This window comes from Engraulis encrasicolus, chromosome 24 (genome assembly GCF_034702125.1).
Source record: "Engraulis encrasicolus isolate BLACKSEA-1 chromosome 24, IST_EnEncr_1.0, whole genome shotgun sequence".
In the NCBI taxonomy this organism is placed as follows: Eukaryota; Metazoa; Chordata; class Actinopteri; order Clupeiformes; family Engraulidae; genus Engraulis; species Engraulis encrasicolus.
Window position 1 is genome coordinate 19,305,765 of NC_085880.1, and position 27,991 is coordinate 19,333,755.

The 27,991-nt window shown below is 43.2% G+C and overlaps 1 protein-coding gene across 2 annotated transcripts; it reads left to right on the forward strand.

Annotated features, from left to right (window-relative positions):
- On the forward strand, positions 1-27,979 carry rufy2 (RUN and FYVE domain containing 2). 2 transcript variants are annotated; one of them, XM_063192219.1, is made up of 19 exons: positions 1-578; positions 3,089-3,262; positions 7,542-7,659; positions 10,686-10,787; positions 11,745-11,868; positions 11,979-12,043; positions 12,303-12,368; positions 12,645-12,714; positions 12,817-12,918; positions 14,139-14,255; positions 16,046-16,072; positions 17,790-17,957; positions 20,829-20,926; positions 23,506-23,625; positions 24,272-24,401; positions 25,379-25,473; positions 25,795-25,843; positions 26,271-26,351; positions 26,809-27,979. In XM_063192219.1, exons 1-19 carry the CDS (start codon positions 248-250, stop codon positions 26,950-26,952), a joined length of 2,181 nt encoding a protein of 726 aa, XP_063048289.1. In that variant the 5' UTR covers positions 1-247; the 3' UTR covers positions 26,953-27,979. The 2 variants fall into 2 exon arrangements, with proteins under 2 accessions (XP_063048289.1, XP_063048290.1); XM_063192220.1 differs by lacking the exon at positions 16,046-16,072.
- Positions 27,980-27,991: the final 12 nt, after the last annotated feature.

The following is a 27,991-nucleotide window of genomic DNA, read 5'->3' on the forward strand; positions in this document are numbered from 1 at the left end:
TAGGGACTGCTCGTTGTAAACAAATCGACAAGCCGAGGAGCTGTCTTATTGATAACACCGACGTGTTAGATTTTACTGTGGCGTTTGCATGCACTGGTGCCAAGGATGTAGCTCTATGAGCCGGAGGCTTTGAGAAACAACCCTACCGGGGTTGGAATCGGATCATTCACTGCTAAATGCCATCCGATAGTGAAAGATCTCTACGGTGCTCGCCGCTGCTGTCAGGGCAGGGATCCCACACATTCTTATGATATTCACTTCAGTAATGGCGGCACCTGCGGAGCACGATCTTACCTTAGCCGAGGCCGAAGGCAGCAAAGAGAGGACTCAAATGTTCGGGATTCTTAGGCTGCAGGAAGACAAGGCAGCCGGGGAGAAAGCTAGTGCCGTAGCTGCGAGCATTGGTGGTAGCAGCGGTAGTAGCAGCAGTGGCGTCAAATCTGTGGACGGGAGATGGCAGGCGCCTATCTTCGCTTTGGCAAGGAAAGCATCAGAAACCTTCTCAGGAAGCATTCATGTTCTTCCCAAGGTAGCAGAGCACAAAACGCCCCCTTTCATGGATGACTGGAGCACCAAGGGTGAGTGGGGACGTGATTTGTACATCTTGGTTGGTATAGTGGAGGCCCCTCTGGTTGCACATCCTTATGAGGATTCCGATATAATTGAAACAATGTAATTTCTAACAGGACAACACTGATGGTGTGCGTGTGCGCTTTTTGAAGTTTTCCTCCTCCATACCTTAACAAGGCCACATGACAGACCCGTGCCCAGATTTTTTTTCAGTTCCATTTTCAACACTCATCATATGTTTCTTTTCTCCCCATGACACGTGGTGCATCATTGTCCAATTGGCGATGGGAATCAGCCTGAACCACACCCGGTGTCTTGGTGTGATTCTAACGTGATGATCATCGAGATCACCCAGGGCCACCATATGTTTAGTCATTTTCATGATAATAAATGTGCACGGCGAAAACTATTGCGCATTGCTAGGCAGTCCATATCTGACAGAGGTTTGGTCACTACAGACGATTCCAGTTCTTGTGATGTCTAAAATGATGACATAATTCTGACAGTGACATTATGTGGAGTTGACATTGGAAATGTCAAACCTTTTTTTCCAACCATTGTCATCTGATGATTGCATGGCACATTTACTAACAGAGTTGTCCAAAGTAAAAAATAAATTAATGATGTAAGTACAACACTAGCACATGATATTACATAGCTGTTACACCATTTACTTGACTGTGTAGTTACTGAAAAGCACAAACCAAACAAAGGACCCACCACAAACTTGATCCAACCAGTATTGAATCAGCTGATCACAAGACAAGTACACATGTCCACTGGTCAATTATAAGTTACCGGTGTTGTAAGGAAGCTGTTTCTTTTTTCACTTTTACTTATTACTTTTGACACCTCTGACCTCTGATTACTACACAATGCAGAACCAACACACTTATGTTGGAAGGCTTGCCAGCTTCCCCAGATATTGACCTGCCGCTATTTATCACAAGATACTGTATTGGAAATAAACAGAAAAGAGCCTGTAAGAGCCTTGAACCAGTTGATTGAACAGTCTGTATGGTAATTGTAAACCCAGAGAGACTCAAAGCTGAGATAAGACAGTGTAGCCTTAATGAAACAGAGAATGTGAATGGATTGGCACACACATTGCAAAATGCTCCAAAGCTTTTCCTCACCAATAACACTATTTGCTTTAATCAGTCCGGCGAGCAAAAGGGAAAGTTATTTTGATCAGACACATCACTTACTAGGTCTTCTTTGATATTCATGCCAGATCAAATGTTTGGGAGACATATTTTTTATTATGGTACAATTGCTGAATAACCAGTATGTGAAAAAGTGCAATTTGCATGTTCCTGAAGTGATGGACAGTCTATGGCTTACAGGTACTTGCAGTGCAGGTGTATTTTACTGGATTTGCCTCAGATATGTAGTTATGTAGTTACACTCACAACGTATTCTTTTCCAATCTTAATCTCCTCATCTATTTTTGTCTGCCTCCTCTGCTTTCTTCTCATGCCCTCCCCTTCTTCACTCTACTCTTCTCTCATCTCCTTTCATCTCCTCTCCCTTCATCTGTTGTCTTCTCTGCTCTCTTCTCCTCTCTCCTCTCATCTCCTCTCCTCTCCTCTCGTCTCCTCTCCTCTCCTCTGCTCTACTCTCCTCTCCTCTCCTCTCCTCTATTCTCTCCCTCCATCCTTCTCCTCTCCTCCTCTCTCTTCTCCTCTCCTCTCCTCTCCTCTCCTCTCCTCTCCTCTCCTCTCCCCCTCCTCTCTCCTCTCCTCTCCTCCTCTCCTCCTCTCTCCTCTCTCCTCTCCTCTCCCCCTCTCCTCTCCTCTCCTCTCCTCTCCTCTCTTCTCCTCTGCTCTACTCTCCTCTCCGGTCATTTTGTCTAATCTCCTCTCCTGTCTTCTCCTCTCCTCTCAACTGCTCTCCTCTCATCTCCTTTGCTCTCCTGTCCTTTCATCTCCTCTCCTGTCATCTCATCTTCTCTCATCTGCACCCTCTCCTCTCATCTGCACCCTCTTCTCTCTTCTCCTCTCCTCTCATCTCCTCCTCTCCTCTCCTCTGTCTTCTCCTCTCCCCCTCTCCTCTCCTGTCCTCTACTGTCCTCTCCTGTCTTCTCCTCTCCCCCTCCCCTGTCTTGTCTTCCCATATCCTCTCATCTCCTCTCCTCTGTCTTCTCCTCCCCTCCTTTTCCCTTCTCTCTTCTCCTTTCTTCTCCTCTCTTCTCCTCTCTTCTCCTCTCCTCTCCTCTCCTCTCCTCTCCTCTCCTCTTCTCTTCTCTTCTCTTCTCTTCTCTTCTCTTCTCTTCTCTCCCCCTCTCCATGTCCTGTCCTGTCCTGTCCTTCTTCTCCTCTCCTCTCCTCTCCCCTCCTCTCCTCTCCTTTCCTCTCCTCTCTCCTTGCCTCCCCTCCCCTCCCCTCCCCTCTCCTCCCCTCCTCTCCTCTCCTCTCCTCTCCTCTCCTCTCCTCTCCTCTCCTCTCCTCTCCTCTCCTCTCCCTCCTTCTCTGCTTTTCCCTTCTCTCTTCTCTTCTCTTCTCTTCTCTCCTCTCAGCCTTCCGAGACCCTATGGCCATGGAGCGTGCCAATCTGCTCAACATGGCCAAGCTGAGCATCAAGGGCCTGATCGAGTCGGCCCTGAGTTTTGGACGCACCCTGGACTCTGACTACCCTCCCCTTCAACAGTTCTTCGTGGTGATGGAGCACTGTTTAAAGCATGGCCTGAAAGGTATGCTAAACATTCAATAAAGTAGAAGGGTTTGACAAAATAATGGAAACACCTGTCATTTTGCATCCACATTAATCCTGTTGGATGTGGTTCATCCTTCTTGGTGGCATGCAGACATTACCTTGGATACCATAGCTCTTGATACATCACAAAGACTTGCTGTCTCGGTCAAAGATGCAACAGTTACATGCGCACTAAGAATTTCTCCTTTTTGAACTCTTATATGTCACCCATAATGTTGTGTGCATTGCAAGATTTTGAGTAAAACTGTGCTTTTACCCTGCTAATTGAACCTTCACAGTTCACTTTACTGGTGCAATGTGGAACTAATGAAGATTGGCCAACAGGCTGGTCCACTTGAGCCATGAAACTCCAGACTCTAAAATGACAGGTGTTTCCATTATTTTGTCCAACCCCTATGCACCTCACTGAAGCCATTTGCAAGGACAACCCCTTCTTAAGGAAATGCTACAAAGGGTTTGTCCTTGCAAATGGCTGAAGTTTCAATGAACGGTTGGAGTCTCGGTTGGAGCCTCAGTGTGCATACTTCTCTCTCTCTCTCTCTCTCTCTCTCTCTCTCTCTCTCTCTCTCTCTCTCTCTCTCTCTCTCTCTCTCTCTCTCTCTCTCTCTCATCTGAAAGGTAGGCTAGGCTGGATATGATGTGTTTTTTTCACACCTCTGTCTTGAGTGACGCTGGTGATTAATGAGAGGGTGTTTATGAAAAGGAACATGAACAGGCAGTCCTCACTCCCACGAGGTGCACTGAGGACACCAGGGAGATTGCACCCAGGGCCGGATGAATGCACAGGCTAGATATGGCTGCAGCCTAAGGCCCCCCACCTGCCAGGGGGCCTCTGACTAGACAAAAGTAGAAAATTGCAGAATTGTGACAAGATGCAATATTGAAAAAAATCATGATTGAGTATAGTTGGTAGACATGTTAACCTTATTTCTACCTTGTAATTATGAGGGGGGGGTCACAGCAACCTGTGGTGTAGGAGGCGGGGCCCTGGGGCACTAGTACATTGAGGACACCAGGGATGTGTCACCAGTGTGTTGTTAATGTTAAGATTTCCTGGCAGTTGGTGTCATAGATGGAAAACGCTGTACTCTTCCGTGATGTAGTATCATATACCGGTATGTGGGTAGATGACAGTTAGGCGGAAAAAAACGGGTTTTTTTTTACAAAACATTGTTTATGAGGGAAAAAAGTATATGTCTACATAGTGCAGCAATTAATCTTTAAAAAAATCCAAGTGGTCACAATGTTGGTCTATTAATTGATTATTTATTTACGTTGATAAAGCAATTTGCTGAAAATATGTCCTTTGGTGTGACGTTAAGAAATATATATATTAAGTAATGTAGAAATGGCTTGATGGAGTTTTATGAACATTGTTACACTCTTCATATTTATTGAAGTTTTTTAAAGTCTTAATTTAATGAGAAATAACCATTTAAGTATTTTTTTTCCCATTAGAGTTGAGCTTATTAGAAACCCTCGAGGAAATATAGGGATATCTTTCTTTTTAAATGTTCAAAATTGTCCGAATTTATACTAACATTTCAGAGATGATTTGTTGATCAGGTTGATGCATTGTGGTTAGAAAATTCTAACCAGAATGCATCAAACAGGCAAAGTGCGCATGCCCACTGCCTAGCAAAAATCTTACTGCTTCGTCACGAACGAGCCTATTGGCCAATTTTCATCGAAGATTGAAGCTCCCTCAGCTTATTCTAGTTTATTTATAGCGATGCGTTTTTGTTATAATTTATGTAACTATTATGTAACCAGACAGAGGAGGACCACAAACGCATCACGTTTCGCACAGTTTATAAAGGGAGTTAGGAGAATGCAGGGTCCGGGAGTGTGTGTATTTGCGTGCGTGTGTGTGTGCGCACGTGTCTGTCTGTGTCTGTGTGTATGTGTCTGTGTCTGTGTGTATGTGTCTGTGTATGTGTCTGTGTGTGTGTCTGTGTGTGTGTCTGTGTGTGTGTCTGTGTGTGTGTCCGTGTGTGTGTCCGTGTGTGTGTCCGTGTGTGTCCGTGTGTCCATGTCCAGAGGCCGAGATGCGTCCGATGCTGGTTATGAAGGGTCCGGAGGTCTTGGGGGAAACACACACACACAACAAAGCAAATTAACCATTACAAGGCAGATGTACAGACAGGGGCAGGCATTACCGGTAATCGTATGTTGGAAGATAGAATGGCTGGTCGGTTTACTGAGGCTGGAGATCAGAGCGGTTGTCAGGCAGAAGGCAGATCAGGGTTTCCAGGGCAGAAGATCAGAAACAGAGATTCAGATCGGTCAGGGTTAGTGCTCAGGAGTCAGAGGTAGAATGCTAGACTAGGGAACAGGTGTCAGGAACACCTGATACCCAAGGAGGTAGAGATAGGAGGGTTTACAGTCGTCATCGGAGTGTAGCACGGAATGATGGCGAGGGCAGTCCAAATTTCTTCTTCTACGGTCAAATTGGAAGCATGGTAAAGTGCAATGCCACTACCGCCAGGGTCAGAGTGTGGAACAGGTCATTGGACACCATGAATTTTTGTCAGCTGTCCTTAATTATCCCCCGCAATTACTAGTGCTGACCGACAGCTGCAGTTCATTCGGCCACAAACTGAGCACTGACAACCGGATATCCTCTTTCGACTGAATTTACGGAGTACAAATTTTATCCATCATGGCGTTGCACCCACTGACCATGTGCACCGTGTCTTTAAGCATAGAATTGTATTAGTTCTATGGTATTGAAGCAATGCCCTCATAATACACAGTGTCCAATGCATTTTCCATTGAGTGATACCTCTTATCCAATCTACGTTCTTTGCTGATACCTGACGGTCTGACGGAGAGGAACTAAAAACCAGAGCTGTATATACAGGGCTTAATGCCAGGGTGAATGCACTGCAGCTGGCTGGCCAATGAGGAGGCAGAGTGAGAACAGGTGTTGAAATTAAGCAGAGCAGAGTGAGAGTGAGAGATAATTGAAACCACTGAGTGCTATTCAAAGAGGCTTGAGACAAGAGGGCTTACTCACGTCATAACAGCGTAGTACGAAATGATGGCGAGGGGAGTACGGAAATGTTATTCACTGTGGAACAGGTCATAAGACAGCGTGAATGTCTGTCAGCTGTCCTTACTTACCCCCAGCAATTACTGCTGACCAACAGCTGCCGTTAATTGGCCACAAATTATCCATCATGGTGTCGCCCCCACTGACCATGTGCAAGGGAGTACGAAAATTGTATCCATCGCACCCACTGACCAATGACCATGCGCAAGGGAGTTAATTTTCCATCCACTCGTGTCCTCAGGCAACGCCCCCGTACTACACCGTGGCCAATGCATTTCCCCCCGAGAGATTGTTCTTCTGTTGAGTTTCTTTGGTGCTATTTAACAGGAGCCAGGAGAGAGACCATGACAACTGTGGATGTTACAATCCCTCCAGACGGCTTTCCCACTGAACAGGAGCCACCATGACAAGGCACCTCCAATCTTGACTAGCTTGCCTGAAAAGACAAAGATTTTGTATCGAAATATAATTTCTCAAGCTGCTGTACAAAAATTGTGTAAGCTGTTTACTTTGGGGCTTTTATATTTTATTTCATACAAAACTGTTCAGCATAGCCTCTCCAATGATCATGGTCATATGTCTGCAATATTGGCTAACCTCTTCCTAGCCACCTTGACTAATAAATGCTCTGCTCATACAGTAGCACTCCTCCGTGTGTTACTGTATGTCTGATTCATGGTTGTAAAGTGGAGGAGACACGCTCCCACTTTCGCCTAATGATTATTACTGTTTTTAACTGGTTTCTGAATCCCACATAAAACATTGAGGAATAAATGAAGGGAAGGTCGCCACTCTTAAGATTTTTCTTTGTTTATTCACCTACGAATATTTCGGGCAGAGCCCTTCTTTAGCGTGTAAAAGTTGAAAAACTTTGGTTCATGGTTGTGTAATGACCCCAGTTGACCTGAGGTGACACCTGTGTAGTCTGATTATCATCGACGTTCAAATCTCTTCGAGTCTTGGTCTGACCAAGAGCATAACAATTAACATTTCCCAAACGGCATGGTTGACCTGCCTCCCATGGAGGGTTTGCTTATGGTTGTTTGCTTACCGACAAAGTGGGAGGAGTTCCGGATTTTTCATGAGCTCAGAAAGTACTTGCATTGCTCTTGACCTGGCTAATTGCGACGCTGAAAGTGTTGCGTCACTAGGAGGGCATGGCCTGGCTAACACCTGTGTGCCTTGTCTCCCTCCTCCTCAGTGAAGAAGTCGTTCCTGGGCTACAACAAGTCCCTGTGGGGGCCCCTGGAGATGGTGGAGAAGCTGTGTCCCGAAGCAGCCGAGATCGCCGCCAGCGTCAGAGATCTCCCCGGGCTCAAGTACGCACCTTCTTATTGTTTCACACGTCTGTCAAGACTTTCATTCGTCCAGTTTTTGTCATGTTCGTTAAAGGAATTTAGTTGTAACCAACTCTCTCTCTGTCTCTCTGTGTCCTTCTCTCTCTCTCTCTCTCTTTCTCTCCCTCGCCATCTCTCTTCATTGCTCTCTCTCTCTCTCTCTCTCTCTCTCTCTCTCTCTCTCTCTCTCTCTCTCTCTCTCTCTCTCTCTCTCTCTCTCTCTCTCTCTCTCTCTCTCTCTCTCTCTCTCTCTCTCTCTCTCTCTCTCTTCATTGCTCTGTCGCTCTCTCTCTCCCTCGCTGTCTCTTTCGCTATCTCTCTCTCTCGCTGTCTCTCTCTCTCTCCCTCTCTCCCCCTCTCTCTCTCTCTCTCTCTCTCTCTCTCTCTCTCTCTCTCTCTCTCTCTCTCTCTCTCTCTCTCTCTCTCTCTCTCCCTCCCTCCCCATCTGCCTCTCTGGAGTTCAGTAGACTTGTGTTTGTCATGTGAGGAGGGATTTGTTGTGGTGTAGTGGCCTACAGGTCCACCTCTGGTGGTGCAGTGACCCAATACAGTATCTTACTCCTGCTCAGACGTGTATGAGGTAAAAGTAGAAGTACCCTTTACAGTGTGTCTACTGTATTAGATACAGTGGAATAACTGATGTATGATGAACTATGTAAGATAACGTGTCTGTAGGAGTGTTGTAATTACATCAGTAAGTAAGAGTACTTCTACTTTATGCACCTCTGCTCCTGGTTCCCTGAATATGAAGCCTCTTGGAATAAAAAAGCAAACTGTTTTTAAGCTACAAAGAGAAGTCAATTTTCTTACGGCCTATCTCATTTCAATCAAAATTCGGTCACAAAACCGGAATACTCCCATAGAAAATAGTTTAACTGTCTAGTGAAGATTGCAGCTGTGGTGGTGGTTCACATATTTTCCAGGAACACTACAAGTCCATGAGTCATTTGTCAGCTTGGACATAACTCAGAGGAAATGTTAGCCTGATTATCATCGACTTTCAAATCTCTTCGAGACTTGGTCTGACTAAGAGCATAACAATTAACATTTCCCAAACGGCGTGGCTGACCCGGCTCCCTTGGTTGTTTGCTTCCATACAAAGTGGGAGGAGTTCCCATTTTTTCAGGAGATCATAAAGTTCTTGCATTGCTCTTGACTTGACTAGTAGCAACGCTGAAGGTGTTGCGTCACTAGGAGGGCACGGCCTGGCTAAGGAAATGTAGTCATTTTCCACTAACAGATTCGAAAGCAGTTTATGATGCTTTCTTTTGAAACTCCGTTGTCGGAAATCCTGATCTCCGCCTCGGGAAAGTGCAAAAGAACGGGTACGCAACTCTGGGTATCGAAACAAAAATTCGGAGCACTTTCAGACATTTGTATTGTCTCCAGCTGTTGCAATAGAACACATTTACAACGGATGTCGGGAGAACAAACTCAGGTCCATTGACAACCGACAACCGAGGAGCTGTTTCCACATATTTATCCACATGTTGCGTTTACACCTAAACAGGAGAAAAAAACACCCTGCTAAAAAAATATCCTGCTACGTGGAAACAACACCTCAAAGGAATGAGCCATAAGTCCCATGGCCTAGACATCTCATTTCATAGCGCTGGATCAGCTGTGTGTGTCTTCAGCAAAAGGCAACAGCAGGTACAGTAGCTGGTTCCTCCTTTCCCCGGGTGTCCTCTGGTCCTCTGCTGCACCAGGCTCTGAATGAGGAAGTGTGAGAAGGCTTTTTGCAGTCGCAACTTCTGGTTTCAGGGCCCAGAGGGATCGCTGAGACAGCCAAGCGATACTCTTTGTGCTTGTTATAGCCGCATCGCATGTCAGTACACTATTCAAGCACAAGATACCACCTTGTGCATCAAATCACATCAAGCCACTCTTAAAAGGATCTGCCCCATACTCAGATTGATTCTTTTTACTAGTACAGTGATTCTCAAAGTGTGGTCCGGGGACCACTGGTGGTCCGTGACAGAGCACAGGTGGTCCGCAGGGGAGTTTCTACTTTTCCACGACAAGCTAGTAGAAGGATTGGTAACATTATTACAAAGCCAAACATGTCTGAAGTCATATTTTTACCACAATGAGACAGGCTTGTAAATGTGAATAAAAAGGGCCCTGCAATGTGATCTGCATGAAAATGAACAGTGTCGAATTAGCACCTGTCAACTGTCAATTCAGTTGACAGGTGGTCCCTGAACATTTTTAGGGGGACAACATGGTCCCCGGTCTGAAAAGGTTTGAGAATCATGTGTATCATGGCTAGTTACATGAGGATTGCTCTATTTATAAATGGGAAAGAACTGAGAATATCATGTTCACAAACACGCCGTTGTGTTGAAAATGAATGCCACAAGTTATAAATGAATGAATGCCACAATTTATAAGCAAACATTATGACCTGTTAAGTACCTTACGGATTTCATTGCAATGTGTATGATGAGTCTCTGTGTGTGCGTGTATGCGTATGTGCGTGCATGTGTGCGTGTGTGTGTGAAGCATTAATGAAGTACCATCTAGAATAGATCACTAGCAGCATTAACCATTTTTTACATGGCAAAAATGTTGGTTGCTTATAATAAGGAGGACATGAAGACAGGAAAAGAAATGACAATCATCAAGCCTATTCTTTGACCCCCAGGACCCCACTGGCTAAGGCGGCCCAGGTGTGGCTGCGCTTTGCATGTAATGTAATATAATCAGGGCTCGAAATTATAACACCAGCCAGCAAGACAAATGCTGGTGAAAATTCCGTTTTGCTGGTAGAAAATACCAACTCACTAGCCACTTTGACCCATGAGTGTGGGGGAGAGTGGGGGATGGTGGCGTGAAGTGATGAAAAAATGTATGGTCCTGAATGTAAAAATAATGATAATATAATAATTATAATAATGTTCTATATTGTGCTGCAGGACCCCACTGGGTAAGCCCCGGGCGTGGCTGCGCTCGGCATGTGATGTAATATAATAATAATTATAATGCTAATTTATAATTTTCTGCAGGACCCCGCTGGGTAAGGCCCGGGCCTGGCTGCGCCTGGCCCTCATGCAGAAGCGTCTGGCGGACTACCTACGCTGCCTCATCACCCGCAAGGACATACTCAGGTAGAGACACAGGCACGGCTACATCATATATGGGATCTCTCCACTATGCAGACTCCCATCCTCCACCTGTGCTTGTGGCCTCGCGTTTCGCTGATGTCCTGCCTCCGTGAAGAAGACAATCAAGTTTCCCCGTTGTCAGTCTAGCCACGACAGCTTTTGGGGGACTATCCTTCATCCACCATCCCGATTGCAAATGAGTAAATGACATTAGAATTGCGCTTTTGCGAGATATTGAAATACACTTCTGTGATCAGTAACGTCATCGTGAGGCCACAAGCAGGCAAGTGTGCAAGGGAGGAGGGGAGCTAGCATATTAGAAAGAGCCCACTGTCAGTGTTTCATACTGATGGTGATGATGATGATTCTTCTTCTTCAAGTAGTAGGAGTATTACAGTAGAAGTAGCATTAGTGTTTTTTGTAACTGGGGCGTTGGCAGGCTTGTGAAGAGGAGAAGGCGGGGTATGTCCAAAAGAAAAGTTGAGAGCCACTCCTCTATGTGGAAATAGTTTCATAATGATGATGATTCTTCTTCTTCTTCTTAGTAGTTGTAGTAGTAGTTGTAGTAGTAGTGGTATTACTATATTATTGCAAGTTCCCTCTATCTCTTTCCAAGCCAGCCACATTCTTAAATGTAGCCCAGCACACACTGATAATATTCAGATTTTACCGGAAGGGAATCAAAACCTTTTACCATCAAAGGTCTTTGTTTTCCAAAACTTAAGTTTGTTTGTGATATATCCAAGAACAACATCTTAAATTAATCTTAACCCCTTAGCGCAGCACTATGGCAATGCTGTAATGTCATAGCAATGTTGTTATGATATAGTTAATTATTTTCAGCAAGTGAATAGGGTCGCCGGCGACCCCTGCTGCAGTAAGGGGCTACCCGCCTTCGGTCTGTTGTAGTGACTTCTATGTAAAACGGCGTCTTAAATATATCTTCTTGCTCCGTGTCAGTGACTTCTATGAGAGCGCGGCGGTGATGCTGGAGGAGGAAGGAGCGGTCATCGTGGGGCTCCTCGTCGGACTCAATGTGATCGATGCAAACTTGTGTGTGAAGGGAGAAGACCTCGACTCTCAGGTCCGTCAGTATCACTACTGTTTGCTTCTGTGCCGTTACCAGCACAATAGTTATTGTCAATCCTATTAAAACGAACACTCTTAAATGACCAAGACTTTGTGTTTTCACAGGTGGGAGTTATCGACTTCTCAATGTACCTGAAGAATGACATTGATGACTACAGAAGCGAGGAGAGGTAATATTGTGAATATTGTGAAAACACGATACATAATACATGATTACTCTTTCATTGATTTGGGTATTGCTTGTCATCTAGGTATAATGTAATGTAATGTAATCCATATGAAAAAATCACAACTATTTCACACATGCTATTTAAAGGTGCCGCAACAGTTTTTTTTATTTATTGTTGTGAGGTACCACTGCTTCTTTTCTTCTTTTGCAAAGCTGCTTGTTAATGTCAAATAATGTGTTCTCTTCTGGTATTTCTTCAGGAATGGGCAGATCGCTGCTATTTTGGACCAGAAGAACTATGTAGAGGAGCTGAACAGGCAACTGAAGTGAGATGCTTTCTTACCTATGTAGACCCAGAAACATGTAAACACCCATATACACACTATGCTATCCTGCACATTTGTACTGCCACTGCCACGCTACAAGTAAGTCTGTGTAATTGTCCTTGTGGATGATTAGCAGTTGTATACCTCCTGAAGATGAATTCTTGATGCTGTATAGTCACAGATTCTGTGTTCAGTTTTCACCATTTCAAACTGAATTGTAAAGTACCTCCCTCATTTCGTTCTAACTTACTCCCCTTGTGTCTGTCTGCTATGCAGCTCATCGGTACAGGGTTTACAAGGACGAGTAGATTCCCTTGAGAAGTCCAACTCCAAACTCATTGAGGAGGTATAGTACTGTTGTCATTATAAACACTGCCTTCGTTTGAGTTTCATCCACTCTGTTTTGCTCTGTCTAAACCAACATTTGTTTTGTTTTTTTCTTACCCAGCTTGCCATAGCCAAAAACAACATTATCAAACTACAGGAAGAGAATCAACAGCTACGAACAGAGAACTCTGCGATCGTCATGAAAACGCAACGTCGTCTAGAGGTAGTGAACCATGCTCATGAACCATGTATGCTTAAACCCTCTTGTCCAAGTCATTGTTATCTCTTCTCGCGACATACAGTAGAAGCCTTGGCACCTGGGAAGAAGACAAACATGACGTGGGTGGGCGCTGTCGTGGAAAATGACTTGGCCCTACGCAGTTTATTTTGTTATGTCAACACTGTTCTGAGCATGCAGTACTATAGATGGTCGTATACAATGTAGTCTTAAAGGTTCACTTTGTAATATTTTTAGCAGTTTCTGTCCAGAATTCATGCTGCCCATTTACAAATGTTACATTTTTCATGAATACTTACCACCACCACCAAATGCTAAGCATATGACTGGAAAAAAACATTTATAGCTGCAAAACGTAATGTACTTTTGTCATACTAGTAAATATTAGTTTATTGTTCAATAAACATTCATGGAAAGATCAAATTTGGCAATAGCACCTACTCTGGCCACCATCCTACACAGTGCACCTTTAAATGTAACTTTTATTTGTTTGTTCGGAAGGAAATGATGAAGGTCCACAACGCTGTTCTATGCTCCCAAACAAAGTTTAATGGCACAAAATACATTTCTCATTTCCTTTCAAGTGTTTCTAAAGACACAACACTTTAGATTTTCTTTTCCTTAAAGATACACTGTGTAAGATTTTTTGTTGTTTATTCCCAGAATTCATGCTACCCATTCACTAATGTTACCTTTTTCATGAATACTTACCACCACCATCAAATTCTAAGTATTCATTATGACTGGAAAAATTGCACTTTTCATACATGAAAAGGGGGATCTTCTCCATGGTCCGTCATTTTGAATTTCCAGAAATAGCCATTTTTAGCTGCAAAAATGACTGTACTTGGGCCGTACTAGAAAAAAATATTAGTTTATTACTTTGTAAACTTTCATGAAAAGATCAAATTTGGCAATGGGCAACCGAATTTCAATGAGCAGCATAGTTGCAGTACCTTTTTTGGCCATTTCCTGCACAGTGTACCTTTAAGACATATAAAAGTTTTATCTTTTACCTGACATGTTTCGACGGTATTACTTCCGTCTTCATCAGGGGGTCACTGGGATGTTGATGTATGACGTGCTTTAAAATGAGCTGATGTTAAGTAAAATAAATTCTAGTGTTGATTTAAACAGTTAGACATAATGAACGTAATCCATACAGTATATGTTTCTAAAGACAAATCTCCCTTGTGTGTGTTCAGACCACGCAGGGCGATGTGGATTGTGAGCTGGACACCTATAAGCAGTCTCGGCAGGGCCTGGACGAGATGTACAACGAGGCCCGACGACAGCTACGGGAGGAGTGCCAGCTACGGCAGGTAGGTCAGGGATGTGACGTGTGAACAGATATGAACTGATACTTTTTCTTGTAAAGATGATACTACATTGACCTCAATTTAATGTCTGAAACTGAAACACAAGTAAACACAAAATATGAATTGATACTTTTTCTTGTGAAGATCATATTACATTTACCTCAATATCATAACTGAAACTGAAACTCAATTGAAAAAAGGGTGATTTTTTCCCCCCCTAAGGCCACACCAATTTAATTTGTTGGTTCTCGGATTCGCCTCTTGTATTTTGTAACAAAATGAAAAAAAAAAAAAATCAGTTTCAATACCCCAAAAAATGAAATCGCTAAAAAAAACGAAGACTGCATGTTTTCATGAACGGGGAGGTGTCTCTTTAGTAGTTGGAGGTCACTTGACGTAGAGAACCAATAAAACCACTCCTTTCAACATGCCGATTACGACTAGCGAATCAGGAAACGTGTTACATTCAAACATTTACAGACAAACATGCAATGGCAAGTTGAAGCCCCTGTGGGTTAGCAGTAGCAGCGGTGAAACACAGTATGGCTCTTAGTGGAATTAGTGGAGTGGGATAAAAGTTTAAAAAAAGAAAAACAACAACTATTCAACTGTTGAATCATCTCAGTTTATTCAAACCAGATTAATATAATAATTGCCCTGTGAGCTAATTTTGTGCCTGGTCTATTTGGCTGCCTTAATTCCCTTCTACACTGTCCTTCTCCATGTCCAGGTGTTTGCCTGTCTTGTACCTTCCTTTGGAGGTCCATGTGAGGCTGATATACAGGTGGTATAACCACACGACTAATTTTTTTTTTTTTTTTTTCGCCCTCTCGCTTCAACTTTTTCCTGAAAAAATCCGAGAACCAACAAATTAAATTGGTGTGGCCTAACAGTATTGTACAATTGGGGATTAAAAAAGTTACAGTTATCCAGGTATATAGAGATAGAAGAGAGTGATGAAATGATGCTGTACGTTAGTGTTTCTCAACAGAGGCTCTGAAGCCCCCCAGGGGGCATAAAAGCCCTGGGGGTAGTGGGGTGCGTTGTGAAGGAGCCAGTTTTGGGGGGGGGGTGTGTAGTGTTAATATTATCATGGTAGAGATAGATGGATAGAGATGAGATGGGATGAGATGATGATGAGTAACTTTATGAATCCCCAAGGTGGAAATTGAATGCCATCTGGTCAACCACACAGCACATGAGAAACACATAGACAAACACATAATAAATAAGACCTAAAAACAAATAAGAAACACAAAACAGTCCATCATAAAAACACACAAAGAATCACCACAACATTGTAAAACACTAAGAAACCACTCAGCAGCTGTTGTTAAAAAGTCTGATTGCTGAAGGAATAAAGCATCTTCTAAACCTTTCGGTGGAGCACCAAACAAAGAGGAGCCTTTGGCTCCTGCCACTCTTTGTGAACAAGCTGGACAGTGGTTACAGTGGATAGTGTCAGAGTAATAGCAAACATCTTCTATCAGAGTAAGATAACCTAAACTCTGCGCACCCAATGCAAAGGAGTGTTCTCAAGTTTGGTCTCCTAAGGGGGCGTTGTCCCGTCCTCCTTGGTGACCGCTTGCATGAGATGTGTGCTACTGCCATCTACAGTGCCAAGGGAACTCCATTCATTCTCAATTGTAAGACTCCAAAGATCTCCTAACCGAAGGGTCTCCTAAAGGGGCGTTCACCTGACATCACATGGATCCAGGAAAGGCATGTGCTTGAAGTATCTTACTCTGATGGAAGATGTTTGGTAATAGCTGTGTTGTTTCCCCCTTCTCCAGGACGTGGAGAACGAGCTGATGGTTCAGGTGAGCATGAAACAAGAGATGGAGATGGGTAGAATAGAGGGACACTGCTAGATATGGTGGTAGTGTTAAAGTGTAGAATAGAGTGTTACTGCTGGATATAGTAGTGATTGTGATAGCAGGAGTGTTACAGTCTAGATAAGAGTGGTGGATAGTGTGATGGTGCTAGATAGTGGTAGAGTGGTGGATAGTGATGGATAGTACTAGTCTGATTATCATCGACTTTCAAATCTCTTCGAGACTTGGTCTGACCTAGAGCATAACGATTAACTTTTCCCAAACAGCATGATTGACCCACCTCCCTAGGTTCGCTACGGGTTGACTGGGCTCCGACAGAGTGGGTGTAGTTCCCGAGAGAAACGATATTTACATTGCTCTTGGCCCGACTAGAAGCAACCCGAAGGTGTTGCGCCACTAGGAGGGCGTGGCCTGGCTAGGATAGTACTAGAGCAGGGGTGGGGAACCTATGTCTCGAGGACCGTTCGCGGCCCTTGGCGCCATTTTATCCGGCCCCCGATGTAAATTTAATGTCAGCTTCACATGTAATATGACATATTTTGTAATGGAATCTTAGAAAATACAGTACATTTGCTATACAATTAAGTTATATTCAGGGGACCTTAGGTAGGGTCTGTTTTAAAGGTGGCTGCCTTCAATATAGGCCTAAAGTGCAGGGGGAAATCCTGGTTTGTGTTCATAGTACGGCCCTCAGAGGACTTGTACAGCCCTCGGATGAATTTGAAGTGGCCCCTCAAATGAAGAAAGTTCCCCACCCCTGTACTAGAGTAATAGCCAGTGAATGAGTGTTGTGCTGTTTCCCTTTCTCGAGGACGTGGAGAACGAGTTCGTTGTTCAAGTGAACATGAAGCTGGAGCTGGATATGGAGATGGGTTGAACAGAATGATAGATAGATAGATAGATAGATAGATAGATAGATAGATAGATAGATAGATAGATAGATAGATAGATAGATAGATAGATAGATAGATAGATAGATAGATAGATAGATAGATAGATAGATAGATAGATCCAGGTGAATATGAAGCTGGAGATGGTGATGGACAGAGTGATGGAGTGATAGCGTGATGGCTAGATAGATGGAGATAGAGGGAGTTGTGTTGTGCTGTTTCCCCCTTCTCCAGGACGTGGAGAACGAGCTTGTGGTCCAGGTGAATATGATGGACCTGGTGATTATTTACCTTAGTGTCATTGATGCTTCATAAGCAGACATTATTATAAAGTGTTGCCGTTCAGGACGTGGAGAACGAGCTTGTGGTCCAGGTGAGCATGAAGCTGGAGATGGTGATGGACAGAATAATACTGTGGAGTGATATCATGATGGCTAGATAGATGGAGTTAGAGGGAGTGCTAGATTAATAGCCAGTAGATGACTGTTGTGTTGTGTTGTGTTGGTCCCCTTCTCCAGGACGTGGAGAACGAGCTTGTGGTCCAGGTGAATATGATGGACCTGGTGATTATTTACCAAGTGTTATTAGTGCTTTATAAGCAGACATTATTATAAAGTGTTGCCGTTTCCCTTCCTCCCCTTCTCCAGGACGTGGAGAACGAGCTTGTGGTTCAGGTGAGCATGAAGCAGGAGAAGGGTAGAATAGAGTGATGGATAGAGCAGTAGATAGAGAGATAGCTGGTCTGATAGAGGAAATGCTGGAGTAATAGCCAGTAAATGACTGTTGTGTTGTGCTGTTTTCCCTTTCTCCAGGATGTGGAGAACGAGCTCGTGGTCCAGGTGAGCATGAAGCAGGAGATGGAGCTGGCCATGAAGCTGCTGGAGAAGGACATCCACGAGAAGCAGGACACGCTCATCGGCCTCCGCAACCAGCTGGACGACGTCAAGGCCATCAACGTCGAGATGTACCAGAAGATGCAGGTACTGTAGTGATCATCACACCGGCTCCTAGACTGTTTTATACTGTCCGAGTCGAGACAATCAGTGTCGAGATCCAGGGAGAGATCACCTCCTAGACTGTTTTATACTGTCAGAGTCAAGGCCATCAACATAGCCCCCCTAGAGCTCCCCAACGCCCCCTGGGGAACTGTACCGCCCCCGTTGAGAAACACTATCCTAGACTGTTTTATACTGTCAAGAGTCGAGACCATCAACATTGAGTGCAGATAGAGATCACCACCCCCCTAGACTGTTTTATACTAGTGACATGATTGGCTATGGCTATGTATGCCGAATGATACACATTTGTAACGCCCAATAAACAGCTGCTGTCAATCTTAAACCACAAACCCCCTACGGGATTTACAGTAGGCAGTTCTCCAGACCTTATCTCACTTGTAATTAGGTCTTGTGATAACCAGGCAACCACAGCATGGAAGTAAGTAAGGATCACCTCTGGAACTGCCAGGGTCAAGGCCCTCTTGGTGCCAAGGTCTGGTTCAACACAGGTACAGTTCATCTCAACAGTGTCTACAGGTATCGGGTCTCCGAGCAGAGTTGTATAAAGTATAAGTATAAGTACTCTTACAAATACTGTTGGGAAAGTTACTCAAAAACTGTAATGCACTACTTATTACATGTTACTGTCATTTAAAAGTAATGCCTTACATTACAACATTACTTTTTTTTTAAAGTAAGGCATTACACTACTTTTGCATTACTTTTAGTTACTTTAGCCAAAATGACTGGAAATAAGGATTCTACAGTGCAAATCTATGAGGTGGCATGACTTTCACCTGCCATCCACAAGTCGTTTTGGAAGCCTGCAGACTGAAAACCAACATTTTCAGGAATTGCGTCTTACCCACATACAATAAGGCCTAAGAAAAGTAACAGTTTGGTTCCGGTTGGTTGTCAGGTTTGGTCATCGTCCGGTCATGTCCGACCCCCCCAACCCCCCACATGCGCCAGATTCTGTCATAAACGTTGTTGAACAATGCCAAGGACGATAGTGGAGTTGAGGCTTGATAAGTACAGCTGAAGCTACAATGAAATATAATAAGCATTAATGAGCCAAGAGGCCTATAATATTTTATTTGATTTATTTTAGTGATGTTTAGTTGAACAAAAGTGAGGGGGGTGCAACATCCCCCCCGTCGGATAGCCTACCCTGCCGTGTCCCTGTCTCGTGCGAATGGGATGCATCCCCTCCTTTCCTGACTAATTTGGTGGTGCTATGGCACCTCTTCAAATCCTCAAATTGTTTGTAGGCTACTGTTTTTCGACGTGGAAAGCGGTTTGGGTTTCAAGTACAGCGTGCATTTAACTTAGGCTAAATGTTCTTGGTGTCCTTATTTTCAATGGAGTCAAAGTAGTGGGCATATACCCATCTTGAAAACGAGCAAGCTGGATCTTCTGGATCGGTCATCCTTTGTCAGCCTGCCATTTCGAGAGACGAAGCGTGAAAGAGGAAGCGATGTTCTGCGTGAAACTTTAAAATCTCTGCGAGGACGTAGGCTATCGTAGGCAATAGCTGATCTCGCGGTGATCCGCGAACATTGTATAAAGAAAACAAAATACCCACACAAAATTTAGGTGAAAAAAATGTGTTGTAATGTGCAAGTTACTTGCATTGTAACGAGGACATATTACCGATTTTTCCCCCTGTAATCAGTTACATTACTGCGTTACTCAAAAAGGTAATGCATTACAGTAATTAGTTACTTTTGTAACGAGTTACTCCCAACACTGCTTACAAATGTAAGATATCAGGTGGTTTCAACTTTGTAATAGCATACTATGAGTGTTGTAATTACATCTGTAAAAGAACTTCTACGTCTACTGTATACAACTCTGTCTCCGAGTGCTTCAGGGTCAATAGGGTGTCAGGGTGAAAGGTCAGAAGAAACAGGTATTAGTTCTCAAAGTGCTTCAGGGTCAAAGCCATTGATACAGTTAGTGAAGTGAAAGCGAAGTGGGGAAACTCCAACTCCCATTGTCATTGTGACACAGCACTCCACAGCACACAAGTGCACACTGCACACAATGAAATTGCATTTATGCCGCACCCGTGGAAGGGGGCAGCCTTAAATGGCGCCCCAAGGGAGCAGTGCAGCGGGACAGTGCCATGCTCAGAGTACCTCAGTTATGGAGGAGGATGGGGTTGAGCACTGGTTAGTTACCAGTCGAACCAGGAGCATTTGGTCTACAAGTCTGTCACCCATGACTGCCCGTAGTTAGCAGTGATAGCCATGGGCATGTGGTTTAGTCTGGGGCTTTTGGCACACTTTCGAGTATTAGAAGGTACCAAAATAGGCCAAAATAAGGAAATGACAATGAGGAAATGAAAATCACTTGAAAGTTCTTTGCTATACTGAACTAAAAATAACTTTCTCACTTTTCATACTAAACTGTAACTTAGGAATACTTAAGTTAATGCAAATGAAATTATCTTTTACATTTATTAAATTCGTCTTAATGTTTGACCTACAGTATGAGTTGATTGTTGATTGAATGACGGTGTGTGTTTGTACTCGTAGGCTGCAGATGACGGCCTAAAGTAGAAGGTTGAATAATGTTGTCTTATGTATTTTGTATTTATGTATGCTTCTTGACACCTTAAATGTTACTCTACTCTACTCTACTCAGGGACTGACGGCCTCAAGCAGAAGGCTGAATAATGTCTTGTGTATTGTGAATTTATGTACGCTACTAGACACCTTAAATGTTGCTCTACTCTACTCTACTCTACTCTACTCGCAGGCTGAGGGCCTCAAGAAGAAGGATGAGTAGTGTCTTGAATATTTATGTATGCTACTAGACACCGTAAATGTTTCTCTACTCTACTCGCAGGCTGCAGATGACGGCCTGAAGCAGAAGGATGAGATGATCATACGACTGGAGGAGAAGACTAATCAGATCACCGCCACCATGAAGCAACTTGAACAAAGGTAAGACAGCAGTGCAGCGGTTACCTCATGTAGACCCTGTTTACATGCATATGGACACTGGGGCCGTTTGGGCCTGTTGTTTACACATAGCTAGGGTGCGATTTGTCAGAAAACCAGAAGGGGGGATATGTTTCAGATTTTAAGCAATATCATTGTAATTACATTGAACTGTGATAACATCATGTAGTAAAAGTGGCGATATAAAGACTAAAGGATAATCCCCCCTATCCCCCCCCATAAATCGCACCCTGCACATAGCACATGGAGTTTCCCTGAATGAGTTTAAATTGGAGATTTCTAAAATGCACATGTCACAATGGTTATTTGTTTTATCCACTCTGTGTACACAGGATCAAAATAAGTAAATGGTTAAAAAAAATAAAAATCTGCATACATGTAAGCAAGGCCTTAGTAGCACTTTAGCTCATTGAATACAGGATTATTAAACATAAAAGGTCCTGTGTATTGAACCGTCTCTACCTGCTGTAATTGGTTGAGTTCAAACATGATTGTTTCATTCTGAATGGGCCACGTAATTCTTCAGTTGTTTTGCATGTTCTCTGTAAACTTGTCTTATTCCACCAGTTTGCAAAAAATCTGGTAACAGTTTATAATAATGGATGCATAAAAAGTAGACTTAACAAATAATTAACCAATGATTAACAAAATGTTAACAAATGTTTTTTTTTAAATTATTATTTACTAAGTGTTGTTGAACAGTATTTTTGATTAATTTACGGAAATTGAAAATATTTGATTTAAAAAAAACGTAACTATAAAATATAAATATAACATTTCTCACTGATTTACCAAAATGTGTACGGTTTAGATCATCATTAGTTAATTATTTACTACGTTTCTATAATGCTTTTTAATATGCATCCGTTATTATAAAGTGTTACCAAAATCCCATTTGAGTAGCTTACAGTGCTGTGCCTGTATTGTGCAGTTGTGATTCCATGGGCACCTTGTCATGTTTCAGTCCCCACAGATCCATCCCCTCCCCTTATCTGTTCCATTGCTTTACCACCATCTTACCTGGAATAGTTTGATGAGTGCATTGCTTAATAATCTTGAGGCTTTTTGAGTGACATGAAAATTCACTGATATGTACATCCTCTTTCCCCCCATTTTGTTATTTTCTCCTTTTCTGATTTTCCTTTTTTCTGTTTTCCCCCCTCTCCTCTCCAATCATCTTTTTTTTCTTTCTTTGACATCCTTCTTTCCTGTGCAACACATACATGATGTCTCTCTCTCTCTTTCTCTCTTCCGTCGCCAATGCATCTGTGATGCCACTCCCCTCCCCACCTCCCTCCTCCACACCACCTCACCTCCCTCCTCCACACCCCACCCCACCCCACCCCATTCCACTCCACCCCACCCCCACCCCTGCCCTCACACTTCCGTTGGCTCTCCATAGCGACAAAGATTTGCTGAGTCAAACCAGAACTCTCGCCATGTCCTTCGTGAAATGTGCCAGCACAGACACAGAGCACCAATACAAGCTTGTCAAAGATATTTCCTTCTGAATTTTTAGACCCCTTGACTATTAACTATTTGTCTGTAAACACTAACTCGAAGATAATAATAACACAAAGTCTGGTGTGTAATTGGATTGTGACTTTTTTGGACTGTTCTCTGTTCCTCTTCTTCCACTGCAGTGGTTATTCCTCAATTGGCTGTTTCTACGACAGACTTGTGTTGTTGTTTTTTTTTCATATGGAGCAGTTTTATAGAATATCTAATAATTATCGTGGTACTGTAAAAACAACACAGTGATTAACAACAGTAAAATGTAAACTGTTTCACTAGACACCACTAACAAATAAAGATGTGTCTTTTAACATGTGAATCAATAAACAATAGATGTTTTGAAATGTTCTATCGATTGTGTGACTCTGTCCAGAAGTGCCCCCTCTGAGAAACTGCCTGTCCAGAAGTACCCCCTCTGAGTAGGCATACAACCCCAGCTATGTCTCTTTCTACTCTCCACCAAAGTCCATCTGTATAAGTCCCTCCTTACTGACTCCTCGGGGCAGCTCTTTCGGGCAGCTGTTTCTCTCCATTCGTCAACTGCACATAAGCAGAATTTGCTTGCGAGATTGTATCAATGATGGCGCAGCTCAATAGACAATTGGCTCTTTTTGCCAGAAAGGTGGGAGATGTGCAAGCATACACCATATTGGCGTTCTCAAACGCCCCCATTCATTTCTATGGACGTTTTCTGAAGTGTTTTGTCTCATGTAGAGTGTCTCTGTCTATACCGCGTCCCAATCCCTCTCCCAGCTGCTCTACACCACGTCCCAAATCCTCTCCCAGTCATCTGCACACTGCACCACCTCTGTCCTTCTGCCTTTCTTTTTTCTGCAAGTATATTTCCGTAGATGTCTTGGCTATCTCTTTCCCTTCTTTCTTCCTCTTCTTCTTATTTCATTAATTTATTCATTTTACTTTTTAAGTCGTGGTTGTTCAGTTTCATTACAATTTGTTTGTCATTTCATTCCCTCACCCCCTCACCCTGTCCGCCCCCCCTCGTGATGGGAGCCTCAGTTTTACCCATTCGGTTTGAATTACGCCAGATTGCAGGAGGCCGAGAGAGACCGCTCAAACGCCGAGGAGGGAACGCGCCTGTTCAAGCAGGACTTTGTCAACAAGGCCGACAGCCTACAGAAGCAGATCGCCCAGAAGGAGATGCAGATGTAAGTCCTGTCTCTCTTCTGTGATTGGTTGTTAGGCTTTTATGCCTTTATTCTGATAGGACAGAGAGAGAGAATGACAGGAAATGAATGGGAGGATAATGATATGAACTCAAGTGGGACTCGAACCCGGGTCCCTGTATTTTCGGTACAGTCCCTTAGCCCACTGAGCCATGGCGCCCCCTTGTCTCTTATAAAGGCTATCCGCATTCCGCATTCTATCCGCATTCCGTATGTTACTCTGTTGACATGACTACTGTTTACATCTACTAACAGCAAAGTTGTGATCACTTGTGACATAAAACTGCCACAATTTTTTTTTTTATTTCTCCTTAATTTTACTAGGGTAGTCACATTGAGGCAATTCCCTCTTTGCCTCTCAATCCATGACACACTTACAGGACTGAATAGGTATCGAATTGAGCAGTCTCCAACATGTCCCCTTGTGTTTGTAATTGATTTATGAAAAAAGTTCAAGCTCATGAAATAGGAAAGCAATAATGGGGTTTCGACCAAAATATCCACTAACATGTTTTGTCAGTTGCTACAGTGGTACAGCTAGCAGATATCATAGGCCACTGTGCTTAATCCATGCTATCAGTGTATTGATTAAGTGAGCCTGGTGTTTCGTGTGCTTTATTGACAATAGGAAGCAGCTGGAGACGGACTTGAAGATCGAGCGGGAATGGAGGCAGACCCTACAGAACGATCTGGAAAGAGAGCGAGACACTGTGGCTCAACTCAGTGCCGAGGCACTACAGATAAATGCACTCAAAAAAGTAAGACAGACACAACATAGGCCTACGGTAAATGGGTCGCTGTATAATATTGATTCATTTATATCCATGTGTGCCTGAGTAAACTTCCACATTCACACAAATATGACCAGAGGCGATTCTAGTGTCAGTGGGGGCCCCAAGCAAAAACCCAAAAGAATGAACATTTGAAACAAATCTGCGCTATTATAGTTTAAATTTGAGCTCTTTTTCACCATGTTGTGGTTTGGGGGCCCCAAACGGCTGCCTGCCTAGCCTGATGACAAGATGCGCCTCTGAATATGACCACATACTGTACGTTCATCATAGGCGAAACACAGCATAGGGACAGTAGGGTTTAATCATACTACCCTATGTGTACATCTACAGGTATTTGTATGTCAAGTTAATTATGATTCGCAGTTAACAGATTTGTATATTCTGCAAATGAACTATGGGTGTCTGTATACTGTAGTAATCAGTAGACTGGGCCACATATCCCCTTGGTGTCATTGGTGTGCACACTGACTGTTTCATACATAATATGATGTATTCCAGAATGTTTTCTGCGCTGGGCATGTTCAGGTGTGTCATGTATAGGGTTGCCAACCTCCCCTTGAAATACAGAATCATCCCGTATTTAGAAACAAAAGTACGGGTACTATTGAGCTGAAACGGGATGCAATTTGTCCCGTATTACCGTGAGAATCAACACAAGTTTCAAAATGTCGATGGAATAAATGGGAACTAGAAGGAATTTGCCATTATTCTCCCTCGAGTTGGTCAAAATGCAGGAAATTGCACCTAAAAAATAAACAAATTGTCAGGGGGAGGACCCCCATATCTTATCTATCTGGCTATCTTACCCTACGCACAAATGTGGTGTCCCTTATTTGTCCTCAGGGAGTTGGTAACCATAGTGATGTTGTAGGGCATGTTCAGCTGTCATGATGATCCTGTTGATTCCTCATGCGCTGGCCATTTCTTCTTTCCTTTCTCAGGAGTTTCACCGGATGCATGATGAGAACCGGCAGCTGAAGGGGATCTGTGAGGAGCAGGAACAAGCCCTGGAGGAGCTGGGCTGCAAACTCAGCGAGTAAATATTGATCATTCACATCTGGTAAACGCCAATAGCGTACAGAACATCCGCCTTATAACCCAGGCTTATATGGGTGGTGCCATTACTACATGAGCAGGCTAACCGGAGCCAGGTGGAGTACAAAGAGACAAACATCATCTTCTGAATGTGTTCACAGTTAGTCTCCTTACATGAATTAAAGTAGTATTGAGTATACCTACCATACGTATATACCAACTTGGTGATACATCACCTGCTCCATTAGATAGTAGTAACCTCTGCATGTATTTTGAATATCCTCTGATCATTGTTTTTCCTGTGCCTTTTGGTTCTCTTCAGATCCAAACTGAAAATTGAAGATATCAAGGAAGCCAACAAGGCTCTCCAGGTAAGGTTGCGCCTCTTACCTTTTGTCTCACTTGTGCATTTACATGTATTTAACAGGTACATTTACATGTATAAAGTTGTATTTGTTTAAGAGGTACATTTACATGTATTGAGTTATATTATATATGTTATATATATATGTTTAACAGGTGTCTGCTGTCTGTTTGCTACCTCTATGATCTAGTCTAATTTGGAAAAACAGTTCCATAAATATACGTAAATGAATAATATATTCAACCAATTAATGAATTAGTAATAACTAGACTCCATCACAGGGAAGAAATATTCATGTTGTGCAATTAGTGGTACATAAAATAATATTTGGAACCATCTGTCAATTCGTCATACTTCTCTTTTTTAAAATTAATGTTCATCTCACATACAGTGTTGTTGTCTTTTTCAATTGGCATTCTTTGTACTTGTTTCAGGGTGGGCAAGTTTGGTTGAAGGATAAGGACGCCACGCACTGTAAGCTGTGTGAAAAGGAGTTCTCCATCTCCAGGAGGAAGGTTGGTTACCCCTAAACTCAATTGAACAATTCCATACCAACAGGAACAATTTACAGAAGGTGTTAAACAATTTAGAGAGGTAATTTCCAGTGTTACTGTATGTTTATTCCTTCATTAATATTACAACATGTGTATTTGTAAAATAGCATCAGGGTAAAGCTGTTTTGGCAGTGAAATAACCATAGTTGCATAATTGGCAGTTAACCCAGATAAACCAACCTACATCTAAAGAAAATCCTCCTGTTGAGCCACTACTCATTCTGATGTCTGTGCATGAATAGCGTCACAGCAGGAACTACGGGAAGATCTGTAAATTCTTGCTGGTTATTTGTGAAGCAACATCAAGCTACAATAAGAGGGCAATGTTCTAATGTTCAAGTGTTCCACTACTATTTCTGATGTCTATGCCTGGATAGCACCCTGATTTAATTTTGTAAACATCTCCTCCTACCTGTAGCACCACTGCAGGAACTGCGGAGAGATCTTCTGCAACGCCTGCTCTGATAACGAGTTGCCGCTGCCTGCCTCGCCCAAGCCGGTGCGAGTATGCGACACGTGCCATGCGCTCCTTCTTCAGCGCTGTTCCTCCACCGCCACCTAGGGCAGAGGGGGAGCCCACCTATTAAGCCAGAGGGAGAGCCCACTTCCACGACCGCCTAGTAAAGACAGAGCTGGGGAGCCCACTTCCACGACCACATGATAACCCTGAGGGGTAGACCAGAGAGGAGGGCTGTCTGTCACACTACACACACACACACACACACACACACACACACACACACACACACACACACACACACACACACACACACACACACACACACACACACACAGCACATCCAACGCACTAGGGCCACACACTAGTTCTGTGTCTCAGATGGCGCGCTTGTGCACTTCGGTCACTACGTTTCGGTGCGTATGGCATTAAACATAGTGAAACATATTCCCTGAAGTGCACAAGTGCACCATCTGAGACACAGCATAGGAGGTGCTTGAACTTTGAAGTATAAGAAGTTGCCTGTCTGTCGCAAGCAACTGACAGCATTTTCTTTCCTCCAAACTACAATCCAAGATGGCGGGCCACACCACTGGTTCTAAGGTGTTGATGGAAGACGTTTACATTCTCCACTGTGTTCTGCCTGAGCCAAGACACGACTGTTTTTGCTTTTTGGCAGCTGGCCAGAATCAGACATTCAGATGGATAGAACATTCCAAACTTGAAGTACGTATGAATACCTCTATGTTGTCCATGCAACACATCAAACCAGTGAAGACGATTCATGTAATGCTCTATCCCTGTGATGGACAAGACTGTTTATGTATATATCTGTATTGACAGATAGCAAGTGTAAGATATTGATTGATTTATATTATTCACATGTGCCTGAGTAAGACGCCAAAATAATAATGTATGAGGACATTTCCAGACATTTCTACATAGAGAAGTCAAAACAACGTTTGACCACCCTAAAGCACTAAGATTCTTAATGCTGCTTTCATTTTAAAGTTGAAAACTGCACAGTATCCACAATTCTACAAAACTTGCCATTTACTAAGAGCAACGTGTCTTGTGTTTAGAATTAAGTAATATCATATGTAATACAGCACATAATGGCCATAAAATGTATGCCAAGTGAAAG